This window comes from Oryctolagus cuniculus, chromosome 1 (assembly GCF_051225735.1).
Source record: "Oryctolagus cuniculus isolate XC-2025 breed Fujian yellow rabbit chromosome 1, ASM5122573v1, whole genome shotgun sequence".
In the NCBI taxonomy this organism is placed as follows: Eukaryota; Metazoa; Chordata; class Mammalia; order Lagomorpha; family Leporidae; genus Oryctolagus; species Oryctolagus cuniculus.
This window is the reverse complement of record NC_142867.1, coordinates 94,222,277-94,243,552: the sequence shown is the minus strand read 5'-3', so window position 1 is coordinate 94,243,552 and position 21,276 is coordinate 94,222,277. Positions and strand designations below refer to the sequence as shown.

Below are 21,276 nucleotides of genomic sequence, written 5' to 3'. Positions count from 1 at the left end.
GCCCCTGTGTGGTCTCTAATCTTTCTCTTTAGAACTAGCAGATATCTAGGGCCGGTTTAGATGATTGGTCTTTGCCTGTCTTCCCCACCCTACTCTCCATTACCATTTTACTTCTGGCCTTTAAAGTCCTAATACCTCTAGAGGGAACAAAGAATAGAGAAATATGTGTTGGACGTGTTGAGTATCCATGAAGCTATGTAATGGAGGCAATGTTGCCGTCCTAACAAAACAGAACACACTTCCTCACCAGGACAAGCTATTGGTGCCAAGGGCTACTAAGTTCCAGAATAAATACTCAAGTGGTGAGAGTAAGATGAGGGGCTTTTCCCCATGGGTAGGGATGGCGAGAGACATCCGGAATGAATCAATGGAAAAATGAACAAATTTACTGAGGAGATGGTTTGATTTTTGTCTCAGGCATCCCATAAAATGCTACAGATGAAAGCCAGGTGTGTTGATCTTTATGCTGTACCATTATAAATGAAGAAACATCTTATAGGAAGGGACCTAAGCTGGGGCTCAGCCCTGAGGAGGTCTTAGGGAAGTATGGAAGTATGGAAGAGGTCTGCGGGTGAAATAAAGGTAAAGAGTAATTTCTATTGCTTTAATAAACTGTTCCTCATGGAATTCCTCAAAAAAAAAAAAAAAAAAAAAAACCACCATGTTCCTAAAAAGAATCATTCAACAAATATCAAGACTTTCTATGTATAGGATGCTGACTTATACATAAAAAATGCAAGGAATTCCTGTTAATATTCAACAAAAGCCCAAGATATTTAAAATTTTGAAAGATAAAACTCCAATATCTTAAATGTTGCTTCACTTATAATTTCAGTAATGCTGCAGTTTTCACTGAGTATTTTATTTATAATGTTGTCCCTATTTTTTGTTCATAAGAACAAAAGCCTATTATTGTCTTGTTATCTAAAATATGCATGGCCACATGTTCTAGATACATATTTATGTAGGCATATTTCTACAAAAAGTTTTCTGAATTGTAATAAAACATTTACATCAAAATCACTATCAAATCAGTGTAAAAGTAAACACTATGATACATTTAATCCATTAATTCTAAAGTATAACAAAGTTTCAATCTTCTTTATGAAAGAAATGTGCGAACTGTACCCTTGATTGTACCCCTACAAATAGGACATTTTCTTAGAGAAGGGGCACAATCTTTGCATACAACTAGGTGACCACAAGGAATAAACACAATGGACACTTCTTTGTCCATACACACTTTACATGTTCTTTCTTCTTGTAATCTCCGCAATTGTTCTTCCATTGGTAAATCTAAGAGAAGAAAAGAATTTTTAACAGTTATTTGCTTCTCTTCCAACAACAACAACAACAACAAAAAAAACAAGAAAATAAAAGCAATGTTTTCTACTGACTTTAAAGTGTTAATGCTATTACCTGAAACATCTTCCGTGGGAATGTACTTTATGTCCTGTTGCACTAAGGAGGGAAAAAGAAAAATCATTACAATGATGAAGCCAATATTATCTCTAGAATATATTTTTAAATGAACAGTTTAGTTTTGGAGCAAAAATATGAATAATATCAAGGTAACACAGTTATCAATCTGTTACGCAATTAATGTGTGTGTGTGTGTAGTTTTTTTTTTTTTTTTTTTTTTTTTTGACAGGCAGAGTGGACAGTGAGAGAGAGAGACAGAGAGAAAGGTCTTCCTTTTGCCGTTGGTTCACCCTCCAATGGCCGCTGCAGCTGGCGCGCTGCGGCCGGCGCACCGCACTGATCCGAAGGCAGGAGCCAGGTACTTCTCCTGGTCTCCCATGGGGTGCAGGGCCCAAGCACCTGGGCCATCCTCCACTGCACTCCTGGGCCACAGCAGAGAGCTGGCCTGGAAGAGGGGCAACCGGGACAGAATCCGGCGCCCCGACCGGGACTAGAACCCAGTGTGCCGGCGCCACAAGGTGGAGGATTAGCCTAGTGAGCCGCGGCACCGGCTGCAATTAATGTTTATAAATTAAATTGAATTGTCAAATAATTTTAATAATCATAAATTATTAGTGAAAGACTACTTTCAGTTGATATAGAAAATTCCCAGAAATAATTTTTTAGCACTCACCAAATAAATGCTTGTATAACACAGGGTCAGTTTCTTGTAAACAATCTTTGAATACGGTGGCTGCAATATTTCCTTTTACTAAAATAATATCAATGAGTTCTCTGGCTTGTAAAGATGTTTGTGTTTTCTGTTTAATAACAGCATGTTCTTGCTCATTAATCACTCCAGAAGTTAGAAGACTGTCCAGGATTGGAATCACACAAGTCAAATGTTGAAAAAGTGCCATTCTATTCCTCCGAATTAACGACAGATCATCTTAATAAAAGAAGAAAACAACAAACATGCTTAAACTTTGCTCACAGACTTCCTCCCATGCTTGAATGTAACTGAATGAAATCCACCTTTAATTCACAGTCAGATAGGCACTGATGTTCCTTGCTAGGCTTGGGGGTAGCTGATCCCCTGTGTCTAATAATAATGCTGATTATAAGTTCTAACCTGAACACTGACTAAGCACTTTACATGTGTTAACACATTTCATCTTTACAACAGCCTTTTGAGGTATATGCCTCATTTTAACACATTGGGAAAACGCAGTCACAGTGAGGCAAATAAGTTACTGGGGCTGGCATTGTAGTGCAGCGGGTAAAGCTGCCACCTATAATACCAGTACCCCATATGGGTGCCAGGGCATGTCCCAGCTGCTCCACTTCTGATCCAGTTTCATGCTAATGGCCTGGGAAAAGCAAGGACAGATGGATGGCCCAAGTCCTTGGACTCCAGCCATACACTAGATGAAGAACCTGGCTCCTGGCTTAGTACTGGCTGTTGTAGCCACTTGGGGAGTGAACCAGCAGTTGGAAGATCTCTCTCCCTCTCTGTGTACCTCTGCTTTTCAAATAAATAAATAAATCTCTTTAAGTTACAGAGACAGAGGGAGAGAGAGAGATTTTCCATTTGCTGCTTCACTCCCCAAACAGCCACAGTGGCCAGGGCTGGGCCAGACCAAAGCCAGGAGCCAGGAGCCTCTTCCAGATCTTCCAGGTGCAGGGGCCCAAGGACTTGGGCCACCTTCTGCTGTTTTCCTAGGCACATTAGCAGGGAGCAGGATTGGAGTGGAGCAGCCGGGACTTGAACTGGCACCCATAAGGATGCTGATGTAGCAAGCGGTAGCTTTACACGCTCCGCCACAGTGCTGGCCCCAATAAATCTTCAACAACAATACAAAAAATATAAGTTGTCAAAGGACACACAAGTAGTAGAGGTCACACTGAGGCAGTCCAGTGTCACAACACCTGCTTTTGACCATTCTGCAATTATGCTAAACCCTAACCCAATAAAAGTTAGAGTCTAATAAAACTGAAATTTCAATTCAATCTAGTCAAAAGGGGAAAGGTAAAATCAAGATAATTTTTTCTTAAAATATCATTCTTCCATAAAATGTCTTCAATATTTCACATTAAGTTGAAAGTTTAATCATTTCCCCAAATTCGGCATATTGTCACTACCTATTTTATGATAAGGAGGAAATGGCACTAATATTTTGAGAAATAACCCCCTTTGTCAATGACTACCTTCTTGTCTTACAGGATCATCTCATTCCCTTTGAGATCTAGATTTTCTAATGGTTAAAAAAACCTGTATTTTTAGATAATAATGTTATGATCTCTTTATAATATGACTCATGAATCTATATTTATTAATTATCATATAGTTTATTGTGATCCATAAAGCCATTTTCATAACCTAGTTAATGGCACAAATTTGATCATCTGAAGAATTATTTTAGAAGAGTTGATTATTAGATTTTATTTTAGACACACTGCCTCTATCAAGTAACAGGACCAATAAGTATAACCATCTTTAAAAGTATTTCTTAGTCAAAAGGTCATAGCTACCGATATGTGCTTGAAGATATTTGAAGCTCTCTCTGAGAATCAAGTGAGAAAAGACTAGCCCTAGTCCTGGCACAGAATCAATATTCCATAAATATCTGGTGAATAAATGAACAACAAATCCTTAGTGATTTAGAATAGGAACTCAAAAATGGTAGCAAAAGAGTAGAGATGTGGAGCTTAATATAATCTGTTAAATTGTCTTCATTAGGGTGGTAGTGATATATTAGAAAATAAAAGTATAATTTATTAGTGTTAAAGTACATTAGCTTTTCCATCTAAGATTTATTTTTCTAATTACCATTTACATAACCGACTATAATGAATTCTTCAAAGTTTTTAAGAATTCTAAAATTTGATTGCCAGTAGCTGGGAAAAAGTCTCATTTCAAAGTCATGGACTGTTTCATGGCATATCAATTGTGAAGATTTGAATATTCCCTTAAAGAATATTGTTCTCTTATTCTGGAAAAAAAATCCTAAATCACCTGGTTAGTCACATACCACCCACTCATCTTCGGAAACTGCAAAGTAATCATGAACTTCATGATTCATTAAGTCATTCGGAAAAGACTTAGCAAGTACCCAGGGTAACACACCACACGAAGGTAGTGGAGACAGCATGATGAGGCTGAGGGGCTAGGACTCTTGTTTTGACAGTGTAAATCACTGTGTGTTGTTGACTTGAGGTCACCTCTAGAGTCTTGTTTAGGAAGAAAGAAAGTTGATTTTCTGTGGAAGAAATAAATATTCTACGGGTAGATAGCTTTGGATTTTGTGGTGTTGCAACGATTGCAGAGATGAGAGTTCTCCGAACAACTGCTGACACCATGGCTATGACTGAGAGTGAGAAGGCCACTTCAAGAAAGGCATTCTTGTTTAATCCTCACCTCCTAAGGAAGGAGGTAATGGAGGCTGGGCAAACAGGAACTTCAACTGTGCTGCTGCTGCATTGGGGTGTTTAGGACTGAGTAATCCACACTTTGGTAAATGGATAAAGCTACATTTCTATAGTTTTATTATGTATGTCTGGACGGGACAGAAGACAAATCTATCTTCATGGGCAGGGACAGATTTATCCCTGAATGGAGTGGACAGTTGGACTGTCAATCATCCTAGAAAGAAATAGATTTCAGATGGTCTTGGGCACAGATAATGGGTACTCCTTTTCTCTTTCTGGGCTTGATAACTATCTGTGGGCTTGAGCTTTGATAAGGGAAATGCTTGGGATTTTCTTAGTCATTTGCTGCTAACTGACCAGAGCTACACAGAGAGGAACCAGAAGCCAGCAGAGGAATTTATGAGGATAGGGTTGGGGTACCAAGAGCATTCGCATCTAGTTACAGCTGTAAATTTTCATCTGTAATGTAATTTCCTTCCATGATCCCTAAATCACCAGTGAGCGCTTGTGGAAGGTGAAGTCTGTTTTCAGCTGTGTTGGGAAAGCATGGCACAGAAGACAACAGCATTTCTCTTTGCCTAGGCCACAGCAATGATAGCAGTCAGAGAAGAGGACGGAACTGCTCAGAGGAAGAGACGTTGGAAAGAAAAAAGAGGAGAGAACAGAGCAGCCCGCAAGGCAGCATGGCAGGACTTGGGCAACTTGTCTTTAAAGAAAGTGACACAGCATCCCTGGACTCCCTAAATACTAAAGAGCACCCTGAAAGAGAACACAGTACTTGTGTGGACAGGTAGGGACTTAATGCTAACTTGTGAATTTATGTATAATCACTAGCTGAGATATACCTTTATGCTGATAATCAACGATGATAATAATGTTCCCTGATCGTATCCTAATTAATAGCAGAGGGAAACAAGCAACTAGCCGGGATCAAAAGTGTACCCTGAATAATTGCATACAGAGTCAACCACTCAGAGTAAAAATATGAATTAAGGAAAATATGCTTTTCATTTACTGCATACATTTTCAGTTTAATGACCAATTCAAATATAATTCAATGTGAAGTAAGTTTCCAGAATTTGAATTCAGAATATTAAAAATAAGAAAATCTGACTAGGTTGGCTGAATTGATTAGTGTGTATTTCCAGTAACTTCCATGGGGTGATGCTCAAGCCTCTATGGAAATAGAGAGTATGTCAGTCAATACGAGTACCTGACTCTTTTTCCTCGCTTGCTCTTTCCTTCTCCTCTTCCCTTATTTCATCTTCTGCATTTAGCAAATCCAGTACAAGATCGCTGATGGTTTTGTAGTTCTCTCCAGTGGCTAGGATTTTACTCTGGACTGTCTGCTTCACTAGCCTTCTGCTGAAGCCCATGTCCAAGGCAGCTTTAACCACTGGCGTATTCATCATGACTGCATCTTCTGAAGGGTTTTCACCAGGTCCAAAATGAACAACTACAGAACAAAGAATTTCACACCCAATAGGATCATCTGCATATTTTTAAAGTTGAAAGTTACTGCATTATCAGAAACATAAAACCCAGAGGATGCGTAGGTACTATTTTATATTTGTTAAATTTAAAGTTATACACATTTTTCAGTCACCAAAGTAGGAATATGAAATATGTATTTAGATCTGAAATATTCATGCCAAGAATCAACCCTCATAAGAATGAAGAGTTGGGGCTGGCTTTGTGGCGTAGTGGGTAAAGCCACTGCCTTCAATGCTGGCATCCCATATGGGTGCTGGTTCCAGTCTCTGCTGTTCCACCTTCAATCCAGCTCCCTGCTAATGCACCTGGGAAAGCAGTAGAAGATGGCCCAAGTGCTTGGACCCTGCACCCACGTGGGAGACCCGGATGAAGCTCCAGGCTCCTGGCTTCAGCCTGGCCCAGCCTGGCTGTTGTAGCCATTTGGGGAGTGAACCAGCTGATAGAAGATCTCTTTCTCTCTTTCTCTCACTCTCACTCTACCTCTCTAACTCTTTAAAATACGTAGATAAATCTAAAAAATAAAAACACAGATCTGCTTGCATTATACTCATTAAATTCCACCAGCAATGCTGCTGCTCCTAGGATGAAATCCAATCTTTAACCATGGCTTACAAATTCTCATGCAGTCTGGATCCTGTTGACCTCTTCAGCCTCCTCCCTTGCCAAAACTGTCGGCTCTTGGATCAACTTCTGCCTGCAGTGCTGACCACTTTACTGCTGGCCTGCTTCTCTCCTTTATCTGTTTGAAACTCTTTCCTTTTGTTCAGCTCTTCAAATGTGCCTTTTCTAGATTTCACTTAGGCCTATCAGATGCTGTGCTCTCTACTTGCAATTCTCTTTTCCTCCCTTTGTCATATTAATTCCTACTCTTCCTTTGGGTTCCCTGCTAATACAAAGCCTCTTCGGATTTCTGAGTCTGGGTTACTTGTTCCTCATGGGGATCAGTGTTGAGGCACAGGAGGTTAGACACTGCTTGCAATGCCAACATCCCAAATTAGTGTCAGTTCAAGTCCTGGCTGACCAGCTTTCTGCTAATGCACCTGGGAAAGCAGCAGAAGATGGCCCAAGTGCTTGGGCTCCTGCATCCATATGGAAGACCAGAGGAAGCTCCTGGTTCCTGGCTTTGGCCTGGCCTACCCCTGGCCACTGCAGCCACTGGGAAGTGAATCAACGGATGGAAGATTCTCTCTCTCTCTCTCTCTCTCTCTCTGTAACTCTGCCTATCAAATAAAGAAAATAAATCTTTTTTAAAAAATGTCCCCCATGTACTCACATACTACACTTCACTTTTCTTACCACAGCTAGTTGCATGTAGTTTACTAAAACCAAAGATGCATGTGGCCAGCAGTGTGGTGCAGTGGGTTAAAGCCACAGCCTACAGTGCCAGCATCCCATATGGGTGCTGGTTCGAGTCCCAGCTGCTCCAGTACCAATCCAGCTCTCTTCTCTTTGCTATGCGCTTTGCCTGGGAAAGCAGTAGAGGATGGCCCAAGTCCTTGGGCCCCTGCACCCACATGGGAAACCTGGAAGAAGCTCTTGGCTCCTGGCTTCAGATAAGCTCAGCTCTGGCCATTGCGGTCATTTAGGGAGAGAACCAGTGAATGGAAGAGCTCTCTCTCTCTCTCTCTCTGTAACTCTGTATTTCAAATAAATAAAACAAATCTTCAAAAAAATAAAATAAAATAAGGACTGGAGCCGTGGCTCACTAGGCTAATCCTCCGCCTGCAGCGCTGGCACCCCAGGTTCTAGTCCCGGTTGAGGTGCAGGATTCTGTCCCAGTTGCTCCTCTTCCAGTCCAGCTCTCTGCTGTGGCCCGGGAAGACAGTGGAGGATGGCCCAAGTGCTTGGGCCCTACACTCGCATGAGAGACCAGGAGGAAGCACCTGGCTCCTGGCTTCAGATTGGTGCAGCGCCGGCCGCAACGGCTATTTGGGGGGTGAACCAACAGAAGGAATACCTTTCTCTCTCACTGTCTAAATCTGCCTGTCAAAAAACCAAATACATTTAAAAAATAAAATGAAACCAAAGATGCTCAAGTCCCACACTTAGATATTCTGATTCATTTCATTAGGTCTGAAGCAGAAACTAGAAATCGACAATATTTTTAAAGTTCTCTAGGCAAATCTGATATGCACTCAAATTTGAGCAAAACCAACAGAGTATATTTGAAAATGTATCATAAACTAATACAAGTGTATATTATTCTTATGATCAAACTTCAATCTTAATAGCACCAAAGAATTGTATTTCAATGCAGCAGTCAATATACATACTTGGTGGCTCTGCATTTTCATCTTCTGGAGTGTCTGATGTGGATAACAGCTATGGGGGAAATTTATATAAATTAAAATACAAATATTACCCTACCATCACAACAAAAATAAGTAAATAAACTGTTTTATTCAATTTATTGAAAAAGGACTTGCTTACAAGCAAAATAACTTTTAATCACAAGCAACATTTCATTTAGATTCAAAAGTTATTCCCTAGACTAAAAATGAATAGAATTTCTGTGTGAATGTATTTCTTGACAAATCTATTTTCATTAAGCAGGAAAAGTTACGCTGTTTCAGCGATCCATGAAGCAATCGATTTGTCTTCCATCTCCATATCTCACCTTCCCTGGGTCATCCTCTGAGATAAGTTACACCTTTGATCAGTTCCACTGACCATGACTAGGAAGAGTTTAACTATCAAACTATAAGAGTATTGTCTTCCAAAAACTCATGCAAAATACTTATTATGGAAAATTCTTACTATGAAAAACTGCATGCATTTCAAAGTTGTTTTGCATAAAAATAAGCTTATCCATTTTTTCATGAAATGCCTTTGTATAAGTTCTTAATTGCTTTCCCAAGAAGACCAGAAAGAACAACAAAATTCTTAAACATTTTTAAGAAAAATATATATAGCAAAACTACTATAGCTACCATTGTTGCCAATTTTCCCCCTTCAGTTTAATTTATAGCAACTTGATCAGAGAAACACTTAAAGAAAAACTTACCAAATTCAATTTTACAATGTTACTAATTATGAATCTACATTTCTCCAAATAGTAGTTTCTAAGACAATTTTGGGTTTTATAAAAAAATATTTTTTAAAACATTAAAATACCATCTTCTGTAATTAACAGAAAATAACTTCTCTCTTATTAGCCAATAATTTAAAAAAATAATAAGAAGGAAAAAAATGTCCTACCTGCTCAAGTAGATGAGGGTAACTGGCTTGGACTCTACTGATGAATTCCTGTCCTTTAATTCTTATCAAATATTCACACCTGAAAAATAAACAAAATAAAGGTTTGGGAGCTTATTTTATAAAGGTGAAATGCCAATGTAATAATGCAAATTCTTCATCTTTTGGTGTTTATCCCATTTCAAATCCAATAAAGTCTTTGCCCCAAATCACAGTCTTTTAAGATCACTGATCTAAAGTTAGAATAATATAATAAATAGATCCTAGCCAAGAGGGAACTGATTTTATACTTTTCTTTTTCTTTCAAAAAAGCTTTCATAAAATTAACCTATAAGGGGCTGACACTGTGGCTTAGAAGGTTAAGACTCCACCTGCAGTGTCAACATCCCATGTGGGCGCCGGTTTAAGTCCTGGCTGCTTCACTTCCAATCCAGCTCTCTACTGTGGCCTGAGAAAGCAGTGGAAGTGGCCCAAGTCCATGGGCCCCTGCACCTGCATAGGGGACCTGGAAGCTCCAGGATTGGCCCAGCTCCAGCAGTTGCAGCCATTTGGGGAGTGAACCAACGGATGGAAGACCTCTCTCTCTCTCTCTTTTTCTGCTTCTGCCTTTCAAATAAATAAATAAATCTTTTTAAAAAGTTGTTACTTACCAGTTTACTAGGAAGTTTTTCATACAGTTTGAATTATTTACAAAATTAGTATTATTTAATATTACTGAATAATTTTTGATTAATAATTGATCTTACTATAAATACCAGTGTACTGTATGCTTCAGCTAATTTTGAAAAGCCTTAACCATTTATATTAATTTGTGCAGAGATAATCCAGCCATTTGTGGACTGGTCGATATTTCAAATGAACATCAGTAAACATATGACCACTTCACCATTGATTTGGTATGTGGGAAGGAGGAAGAGACACTGCAGTGGAAGGCAAGTTGATATAACAAGAGGAAGAATTAACTGGTACTCTGCCTGCTCTGACAAGAAGCTCTGTTGGAGCTTCTCGCTGCTCTGTTCAACTACTCTGTGGTTCCTAAAAGCACCCTGATACATGACACTAAAAACAAAGGACAGGAAGGCAGGTAGAAAATCCTCCACATGATACTGCTCATCCCTGGAGCTTACAAGCTGAAAATGCACAAACAAGGACAAGAGAGGAAAAAAGGAGGGAACAAGACATTTTCTCATGCCAGATACTCACAAGTTTGGCAATGACTAGATAATATGCAGTCATTTTCAAATTTAAGTACAAAACAAATACCTAACAATAGCAAATTAAATTTGCCATTCATTTATGTATATGACCAAATTACCACAATGGAAAGTTAGTACTTTTCATAATACTTATGTAAGTGCTGTTTTTAAATTATTTATTATTTTTTAAAAAAGATCTATTTACTTATTTGAAAGGCAGTTTCAGAGAGAGACGGAAATACAGAGAGAGAAAGAGATCTTCAATCTACTGGTTCATTCCCCAAATGGCCGCAACAACCAGGGCTGGGCCAGGTGGAAGCCAGGATCCTGGAGCTCCATCCGATTCTCCCAGATGGGTGGCTGGGGCCCAAGCACTTGAGCCATCTTTCACTGCTTTCCCAGGTGCATTATCAGGGGGCTGAATCAGAAACGGAGCAGCAGGATTTGTACCAGCACTCATATGGGATGCCCACGTAACAGGCTGCAGCTTAACCTGCAAGGCCAGTCCCTTAAGTAGTGTTCTTGGGAATTTACATAATTAAAAAAATATATATTTGTTTGAGAGGCAGAAAGAGCAACAGAGATAGATAGAGTCCCCATCTACTGGATCACTCCCTAAATGTCTACAACTGCCAGGTCTAAGTCTGGGCTGGAGCCACGAGCCAGGAGCCAGGAGCCAGGAACACAATCCAGGTCTCCCATGTGGGTGGCAAGGATCCAATAGCTTGAAGCAGCACCACTGCCTCCCAGGCTCTGCATTGGTAGGCAGCTGGAGTCAGGAGCCAGAGACAGGTATCAAACCCAAGCAGTCCGACATGGGATGTGGGTGTCTTAGCCAACGTCTTAGGCCCAATGCCAACATTCTTCACAAGTCTTTAAATCTGCAGTAGTTAGAGAGCACAAAATTGCTATAAAGGAAGATAAAGTACTATATTTAAAAATGTATATATAATGGAAGTTTAGAATGCCAAGTTTAGTAATCAACATTCAATAATACTCAAAATTTTGACCAGAAAAACTATAGCTATGGGTCACCTGACTGAGATAAGAAGGACAGCATAGAGTAGAATAATCCAAAGTGTAAGACATGACAGTAAAGTGTGAATAGTGATGAGAACAGATGAGATGAGTCTACATAGACCCTGACACCGCGTTTCATGTTGCAGCCTGCCTGGCCCTTTCTGTCTCCCTGTTCTCCTTTTTCTCTTTATCCATAGCACTTATTATCTTGCAACATGCTATCTAATGTAAGCTTTTTAAAACTGTCTGTCCCTTACGGCTATAAAGTAAGTTTATAAGACCAGGGGTTGGGGCTGGCACGGTGGTGTAGCAGGTAAAGGCCACTGCCTGCAGTGCCGGCATTCCATATGGGCATGGGTTCAAGTCCTGGCTGCTCCACTTCCGATCCAGCTCTCTGCTATGGCCTGGGAAAGCAGTGGAAGATGGCCCAGGTCCTTGGACCCTTGCACCCATGTGGGAGACCCGGAAGAACTCCTGGCTCCTGGCTTCGGATCCATGCAGCTCCAGCCATTGTGGCCATGTGGGGAGTGAACCAGCAGATGAGCAGATGGAAGACACACTCTCTCTCTCTCCCTCTCTGTAACTGTCCCTTTCAAATAAATAAATAAATCTTTGAACAAAACCAAAAAATAAAATACCAGAGGTCTCTGTTTTGTTCAACTATTTTATGCACCTAGAATAGTTTAATGAAAGGAAATATGCTCAAAACATATATGGACTGACAAAGTTACATATAACATCTAATTCATATAAAATTATATACATATATGTATCTATGTACATATACATCAAGAAATATCTGGGCCGGCGCCACGGCTCACTAGGCTAATCCTCTGCCTTGCAGCGCCCGCACACCGGGTTCTAGTCCTGGTCGGGGAGCCGGATTCTGTCCCAGTTGCCCCTCTTCCAGGCCAGCTCTCTGCTGTGGCCAGGGAGTGCAGTGGAGGATGGCCCAAGTACTTGGGCCCTGCACCCCATGGGAGACCAGGAGAAGCACCTGGCTCCTGCCATCGGATCAGCACGGTTCACCGGCCGCAGCGCGCTGGCCGCGGCGGCCATTGGAGGGTGAATCAATGGCAAAAGGAAGACCTTTCTCTCTGTCTCTCTCACTGTCCACTCTGTCTGTCAAAAAAAAAAAAAAAAAAAAAAAAAGAAAGAAAGAAAAGAAAAGAAAAAGAAATATCTGCAGGACAGGCCTTTAGGCTAGCCATCAAGACACTCTACATCCCACAACAGAGTGCCTGGATTTGATTCCCAGTTCTGGCTCCAAATTTGTTTCCTGCTAATGCAGACCCTGGAAGGCAGCAGGTGATGGGTCAAGTAGTTGATTCTCTGCCACGTATGTGGGAACCTGGCTTCAGGTATTGTGGCAAATTTGGGGAATGAACCAGCAAAAGGGAGCACTTTGTCTTGCTTGCTCCTTCTTGCTTTTTCTCTGCCTCTATTTTTTTTTTTCTTTAAAAAAGGACATCTTGGGGCTGGTATTGCGGGGCAAAGGGTTAAAGCCCTGGCCTGCAGTATAAGCATCCTATATGGGCACAGGTTTGAGTTCTAGCTGCTCCACTTCTGATTCAACTCCCTGCTAATGTGCCTGGGAAAGCAGCAGGAAGATGATCCAAGTGCTTTGGCCCTTGTACCCACATGGGAGACCCAGAAGCTGTTGCCTCCTGGCTTCAGCCTGGCCCAGCCCTGGTTTTGCAGCCATTTGGGGAGTCAATCAGTCTCTCTCTCTGTAACTCTGCCTTTCAAATAAATAAAAAAATAAATAAATCTTTAAAAAAGGGACATCTGGAGGGATGTCCACCAAAATAACAACCGTGGTCATTTTAATTTTCTTTCTCTGCACTTTTCTACCATGTATGAATTTGTTCTTACTCTGAACATGAATTATTTTAATATATATTCCTTTAAAAATTAAATAAAATCAAACCTACTTATTCTTTCCCTTAAATCCATCAAAATTCAAGTAGTTATTTATTTAACTAGCCAACTTATTCACAGATGTGTTTTGAAAGGGAGGCAAGGTAAAATAATGGCTAATTATAAAGTCAACACATAAATCCCACCGAAGAACAATCACAAAGTTTGCAAACAGAATTTGACAACAATTACCTTGGAAACCACTTGGCATGTTCCACCCACGGGTCATCTCCCAGTTCCCAGCACCTCAGTCCACCATCGCAGCAAAAGCACTTGACGTCGTCACTGTGACCTGAAATGAATTTTGGACCAACACTTAGGAAAAATGTATCATTGGACCACTGGAATGTACAAGAGAGCCCACATGTTGAATTTTGTTGTTCTCAGGTCAAGTTCCTTACCCACATAGTAAAATCCTGCGCTCGCGAGCTGCTCAGGATGAACTAGAAGACTCGAGGGCCAGTTAAAGAATGTTTTGAAGCGGGCAGCATGGGTCTGCATGCTCAGGTTCGAAATGGTGTATCTCGAAGCATCTTGGAGCTGATTTTCTACAAATGGACAGTTGGGGAAATGTCTCAGGTGTTCTGACATAGCATCATCCTTCGGCTCCCAGTTGCTCAGTTTTCCCCCACAGGCGAAGCAAGCCACTCTGTCCCCCGGTCCTACGTAGTAAAAGCCTGCTTTTGCCAGATCCATCGGTGACAGAAAGGTCAATGGCCACGACTGGAAGGTGAGTAATCTGGCTTTTTCGGTACTCATCGCAGAGTGGTAGGGACTCACCCTGAAGGCAGAAAAATCTTGATTGGCTCTGGAGTTTACAGGATTTGATGGAAGACTTGAATACGAACCGCTGTAATAGCCACTGTGTTCCCAACTTGGGAGGAATGAATGTGTGGAGTTTGTGACGGAAGAGGGAAAAGTAGACCGAGAGTTTGCTTCCCAATTGTTGACGGAGTTGAGACTCTGCACAAAGCTGCAACTAGGATACAACTTCCTGTGCTTTTCGATGGGTTTGTCTCCTTGTTTCCAGTTATCCAACATCAGGCCACAACAGAAGCATTTGACCTTGTCATTCACTCCAGTGTAATAGAAACCAGCACGAGCAAGACTCCGTTCCGAGACAGGGACCCCAGCAGGGAACGTGGAATATGTGGACATTCGGTAGAGCTCACACGAAAAGTCGTATTTCAGTTCAAAAGTGTTGGCGCTTTTCATCAAATTCGCTAAAAAGATGCTATTTTCTACTATGTTCATGATGAAATGTAAGCAGAGGAAAAGGGACTAGTCTTTCTCTGGGGAGGTAGTTTTGTGCATTGCTTTTGATTTCCTTAGTTTGAGCATCATGGAAAATAAGAAATCATTCATTCTTTTTTCTTCTCTGAGTATAGAGTTTCAGCTCTGCAAGATTCTACGTCCTAGACAGATATTTTTAACAGACAGTTACGCCTCACCACACCATGATACACTCCTGTTGACACACAGTGAAAACATGAGTGACCTGTGACAAAAGCTAACTCAAACTTGATAGAAGCTAAAGTGTTCTAGGTCCTCAAGATGCCACAGAGTGCCGGGCACAGGTCAACTCCTGCTTCAGCGGCATTCAACTAAAGACAAAATGACTTCAAAGCAAGCTGCTTTTCATGGCACAAAGCCGTGCTCCACAAAGGTCTCTAGCAACATATTCAAATCATATTTATTTAGCTTGTTGGAAGTTGTGAAATTTGTTTGCCAGGAAAAAGAAAAAAAAGCATGAGACCGAAGTCAAAGGAGGAAAAGAATTACGATCTTCCATTGCTTCTAAGGTGCCTGTTTGAATACCTGCTATTGACAGTTGTCTAACCACTGATGGCAAAACTTTTTAATTAGCAGCATTCTTTACTTCTTAAGGTACACTTCCTCACAGATCATGAGAAACATGCTTGCTTGGAGTGATACTCTAAGATCTTGAAAAAAATAAACATTCTATTTTAAATAAATCATCAGATTAGTATATTTGCTTGGTTGGTCTTTTGGACCCAACTTCATGCTGTTAAAGCAACTCAACATTACTGCTTTGTCATCCTAAAGGCATGGTTGGCTTGACCCTGAAAATACCCCTTATAATTATGGTAAATAACAGGTGTTGCAAACAGAGATTGTGCCACAAGCCCCCAATAACAAAATTGCACTAAATTACTATATTCAGGGTTCTTTTGGAAAAACAGAGTCATTTTACATATTGTGTTCCCTTGGCTAAACAAAAATTTTCTTAAGATAATTCGGATATGGTTATAAAATAATGAATCCTTTCCAGATGTTTTGTTTGGGGATAACATGGTAGAGTTATTCAACTTATCACCTGCTTAAACAATTTTGTTTTCCTAATTGTCCCTAGAGCCAACATTAAATTTTCCACTCTGGAATTGAATTTTTTTTAAAAACAGTTCAAAAGACAGAAAGTGGCAAGTCTAAAATGGATAGTCAAATTACACAAATTTAGTTTGGGGCAGAACTTACTTCACAGATAGCATACCTCGAACCAGAATGTATCAACACAAAAATAATAATAAATTTACCATCTGAACAGCAGAAACCTTGTCAAAATTCAGAATTTCCCAATTATGACTTACTAGCCATTGGTAAATGAGTTCTCTGACAATAATACTCTCAATGACCAGTAACAAGTCATTGTGATTTTTCTATCAGTGATTTGCAAGCATGGTTTCCTTGATCTCACAGATGTTGGGGTTTTCTAACTGCAGATTTCAGTACTCTGTGTCCAGGTGGTGGGAGAAACATCCTGTCTCACTACCCATGAATACTTCCTGCAAAGGGAAGTCACTGTGTCTAACTTCATCAGTCCTTTCACTCGGCCAAGATTTCACACATGGCTATACAACCTTTCTTTAGATTTATCACTGTCTTTGTACAGATTTGCTTTCCAAGTCACTTTGTTCGTTTACCAAAAGGTAACCATTCTACCATCATCCTCAGAAATAACAGCCCATTTGAACAAATCTTGCAACTGGATAATTTCTTCACCAGTCATCACGTTTATCTTTCCTATTTCCTCTAAATTTGTTGTACCTATCAAAATATTTTGTTATTGACATTTCTTGGCAGAAAATTCTTAACAGATCAAAAGTTTCAATTGCATACTTCTCTAATTTTACCACGTGTTGACTATTGACTTTTTGTTCTAGATAACTGTCGATCATTGTTAAATCTTCACAAATACAGGTTTGTTGTTTTATTCTACACAGCAGTCAGCAGGAAATTGCCAAGCCAATCTTGCAAAAGAGTGCTTCAATAGTATGCCCCAGCTACAATCACTCCTATTCTTTACTCCTACAAATCTAATTCAAAATCAAACTCATACAGTTATACCTCATATAATTAGATCAAAATTTTAAAATGAACACTTTTTGGCTTCTGTAACAAAAATGCCGGTTAATTGATTAATTTGTTTATTTATGCACAAAACTACCTCCCGAGATTAGACTAAGTCCCTTTTAAGGGAATTAAGCCTCCATGTTGAGATGTTTTGATTTGTAGAAGAAATTAGGGGAAAAAAATCTTGAAGCAAAACGGTTTTCCTCCTTCGTAAACCTGTTTTTAAAAAAGAGAGACAGTTTTAAAAGTCAAATAATTCACAGATGTAATATAATTAACTTTAAAACATTTTTTTCTCCAAATAGAGTACAATACTAGCACAGTATTATCAATACTGTACTGAGTATGTGCTATGTACAAGATGATATAGTAGACACTGCAGGAACCACGAAATCCCAGATAAAGACCAGAAATATCCTGTGACCAGGAGACATACTATGTTAGGCTGGCACAGAATTAGATTATAATATCTTACTAATTTTTTTAACTTTTTGTGTTAAAATTAATTTATTCTTAGAGAAAACTTGTAAAAAGACTATTCACATACTCTGCACTCAGCTTCCCCAAAGTTAACATCTTCTATAACCATAGTATAATTATAGAGACCAGAAAATTAACATTGATAGAAAGCCAATTTTCCAAACCAGGTTTTTTTTGGACCACAATATCTTCAAATCTTATAGTAAGTTAATTGCCGCATTTTTCAATGTAAGAGATTTCCTAAGACATTCTAGATTCAAAACTTCTCTTAAAAACAAAAATAAAAACAAAACATGAGAATCTGGCAGCTCGGCCCTGTATCCCTGCTTGGCAATCCTAGCAAGAGAGCTGAGCACCAGCTGTACCTTTTAGACGGGGCACCTGCTCTCCACTTTGGCACTGTATTTTGACTGCCTGACACAGAGACCGTCAGTTACTATTTGTCATTCACCTGGCACTGTTATTTTTCTTACAATAGAATTATAAGAAACATGAAATTCTTACAACTCTCATGTCCATCAATAGTAACCAAATGAGAGGTAGACAAAGAGGGACACATATTTGGAGAAAAATGAGAGGGAAGCATATTTCTTTGTGGAGATGAAGACTATCTCAAAGAAGCTCTGATACCTATATTTAAAAGACCATATATTTATATTATTAAAATTGATTTTATTTGTTTTATATTATGCATAAATTATATAGATGTTTTATGAAATATATTTCAAAGGCTATAAAAGAAGATTTGGTATGGAAACAAAGCATATGTTTGTGGAAATTTAGGCAACATCCAATACACAAAAATAGGCTAAGACGTTACCTTTGGATCAATTCAACCTCTGCCTTACCCATTCCCTACACAGACATCCAAATGTTGCAGGATTCCATCTACTGCCCTACAGAATGGGACCAGCACTCCGGGCCCTGGCAGCTCCCTAGCCACCTGCCCTCTGCCAGCTCCTTTCTAACCATTCAGTACCCTCCTCTGCTTTCTCCCTCACTACTTGCCATCCCACGATCGAGCACTGTTTTGCTTTCTATTTCTCAAGGAAAAGGGATGTCAAGGAGCAACAGTTTTCTCACGCTCTCATAACCATGTCTTTTTGCTCACAACCCCCCACCCCAGCTGCTTCTTTATGGGACCCCATCCTCTCCTCCTGCCTCAGAAATCTTTTCAGCCCTTCTCCCCTCATTTTTTCAACTGTTAGTCTCCACTGGCCTTTTTCATTCCCTGTAACAATCTTGCTTAAGTTTCAGCTTTCAAGTGAAAACAAACTAAAACAAATCCACTTTCCATTGCAGCCAGTGCCCTGTGTCTCACCTGCCTTTTTCAGTGAGCAAACCGAACCTGTGTCTACGGTTAATTTTGTCCGTGTTTTGTCTCTCATTTACTCCGTACAACCAGCACCATGGCAACTACTCTCAGCACCAAGGCTTTTCTGCTAGAACCAAGGGGAAGTTTTGCATCTGCCACTGGGGCCCACTTCCTCTTAGCAATGGGCCCAGCTGCTCCAACACCACCCCCTTGGAATTCCTCTTTCCTTTCTGGCAGTTCCCCCTCAGGGCAGCTTGTGTCCCCAGCCCTCTCTCTTCCTAGGTCAGAATTTCCAGTGGGCAGCATCCCTGACTCCTGGTCACTGGGAGTCCCTACGCTTTTGGGCACTCAACAAACTCATTTCTCTGAGGATGGAGGACCTGAACTTTCCCCTTCTGCCTCCTCTGGACTGCAGGCTCCTTCAGAACAGGAACTTGCCTCAGCTCCCCTCCAGCCCCCCCCCCAACCACAGCATCCACAGGACTTGGGATCCCACCTAAAGCCTGACCTTTGGGCTGCAGATGGAAACTTAGCCAACATTTTTGCTAACCTGAGGAAAGTTCTGCATGGCTGCTGTGCCCTCATCTGCCTGGGGTTGAGGACATCAATTTTACATTAATGATAAAGACTGCTCAGCCTAGTGTCAGGCACTGGGGCCAGACGTCTGTGCTATCCAATACCAACCAGTCTCCCCTAAGCAAGAGCAGGACTTTAGACAAGTAAATCTACAAGAGCCTCAGTATCAAAAGGCAGAATACATTACAGTACCTGCTTCTTAAGATGGTGATCATCAAACAGGAAAAATACATGTAAAATTACTAGAATTGTTCTTTTGGCATTAAGTAAAACACCTCCAACAATTTACTGATTGGTTTAAGAGCCCCCTTGGGTTTCCATGGTGACCCCAAGCAAGTGCATGTGCCACCACCGCTCAGGAGCATCCCTCTGCCGGTTCCCTAAGTATTTTACTGAGACTGCTGCGTCCAGCTCCAGCTTGGGCTTTGTCCTGAAGCATATCTGGAACCCTCCAAGCCCCAGTGACACTTCCCGGCAATCGAACTGAGATGTCAAAGCTTCACCATTTCCACTGGTGCACCCCTAAGTGAAATAGAAACTGCAGCCGGCAGGAAGGTGGGATGGAACAGGAAGGAAGGAGAGAAGCCCGCCGGATCCTGCTGCGGCGCCAGCACCCCTGGGCGGGCGGCAGGGCGGGCAGAGGCTCGGCAGCCGCTCGCCCGGAGCCACCTCTCTTCCCCGCGCCGTGGGCGGAGGGGCGCACAGAGACACAGACAGAGACACAGACACAGGCACACGCACACTCACTGCAGCCTGTCGCCTAGGCCGACCGCGCCAACACCGACGAGCTGGGTCCCCGCGAGTGACACCTGCCGCCCCGCTTGTGGCTGCCTTTAAAGGCCTCCGCCAGACACACCGCTTCCCCACCAGCTCTTGCACTTTTGCATGAGCGCGGGTGCTTTCCTTTTAGGACCTAGGGGAATTCCAGCGGTAATAACCACACATACTTCCCCTTAATCAGTGGCCTGGCAAACCCAGTCGGGGATTTCCGTGGCCCTGAAAGATGACTCTTGCTTAACGTATTTACTGCAAGACCTTTGCTCCATTGTTCCTGGGTGGAAGGAAATCTTGATAACCAGTGCAGAATGGTGGTCAGCCTCACCCTGACCCCTACCCTCCCATGGGCATGTACTTGGCAGGTGCAAAAGGTCAGACTTTCCAGCCTTCTCTAGGGGCCTCGAGAAGTTCAGTATTTAAAAAAAATACAAATACATTGAAAATTTGTGAAATCGTTTGTTAGTTTTACTTTTAGTTCTGATTATAATAGAGCTGAAAGGAAATGTAGGGTATGTTAAAAAGTCATGCAGCTTTCCTTTTCAGTTTATTTTTTACTGTTCTAAAGATTGAAATGACTATTTCCTATACTGAAAGGCTTTCCATTTTGTCTTCTTTTCTTTGGGTGGGGTTTTTAACAAGTAGGGTGGACTTGGCTAGAAAGAAGAAATTCCTCTTTTTTTAGCCTTTTGTCTCACAAGGGAGGCCTTTAAGTTGTAGTGAGGTTGGCATGGAAACCTGAGGCCTCTGTGTCTAACTACAGGGCCTTGTTTTCCTCCATGTTCCCTAGGCAGCACACTGAAGGCTCTTAACTAAGGGCAACACTGGCCAAGGCTCCAGATGGGCAAAGAGAGCCTATCTGAATTTAACATTTTCCAGTAGAACAACGGTAGTCACCGACCAAAGGCAGAGCCCACCAGGGGTACTCAGGACTTCATTCTGGGGCATGCAGGCAGAGGGCTGAGGTTGCGGCCCAACCAGGCCACGCTGCTGCTTGGGGTGTGAGCATCCCATACCAGGCTGCAGGTTCCAAGGTCGGCACCTCTTCTTCCCATCCAGCTCCCTGCTGATGAGCCTGGGAAGGCAGCAGATGATGGCCCAAGT

At 41.3% G+C, this 21,276-nt stretch overlaps 1 protein-coding gene across 3 annotated transcripts; it reads right to left on the bottom strand.

Moving 5' to 3' along the window:
- Positions 1 to 841: 841 nt before the first annotated feature.
- On the bottom strand, positions 842 to 20,442 carry BIRC3 (baculoviral IAP repeat containing 3). 3 transcript variants are annotated; one of them, XM_008262123.5, is made up of 9 exons: positions 20,146 to 20,442; positions 14,057 to 17,243; positions 13,848 to 13,947; positions 9,523 to 9,601; positions 8,598 to 8,646; positions 6,044 to 6,286; positions 2,096 to 2,350; positions 1,420 to 1,461; positions 842 to 1,296 (listed from the first exon to the last, which is right to left on the bottom strand). In XM_008262123.5, exons 2-9 carry the CDS (start codon positions 14,907 to 14,909, stop codon positions 1,103 to 1,105), a joined length of 1,815 nt encoding a protein of 604 aa, XP_008260345.3. In that variant the 5' UTR covers positions 14,910 to 17,243; positions 20,146 to 20,442; the 3' UTR covers positions 842 to 1,102. The 3 variants fall into 3 exon arrangements, with proteins under 3 accessions (XP_008260345.3, XP_002708629.3, XP_089168272.1); XM_002708583.6 differs by having other exon boundaries at positions 20,140 to 20,306; XM_089312146.1 differs by having other exon boundaries at positions 19,591 to 20,160.
- Positions 20,443 to 21,276: the final 834 nt, after the last annotated feature.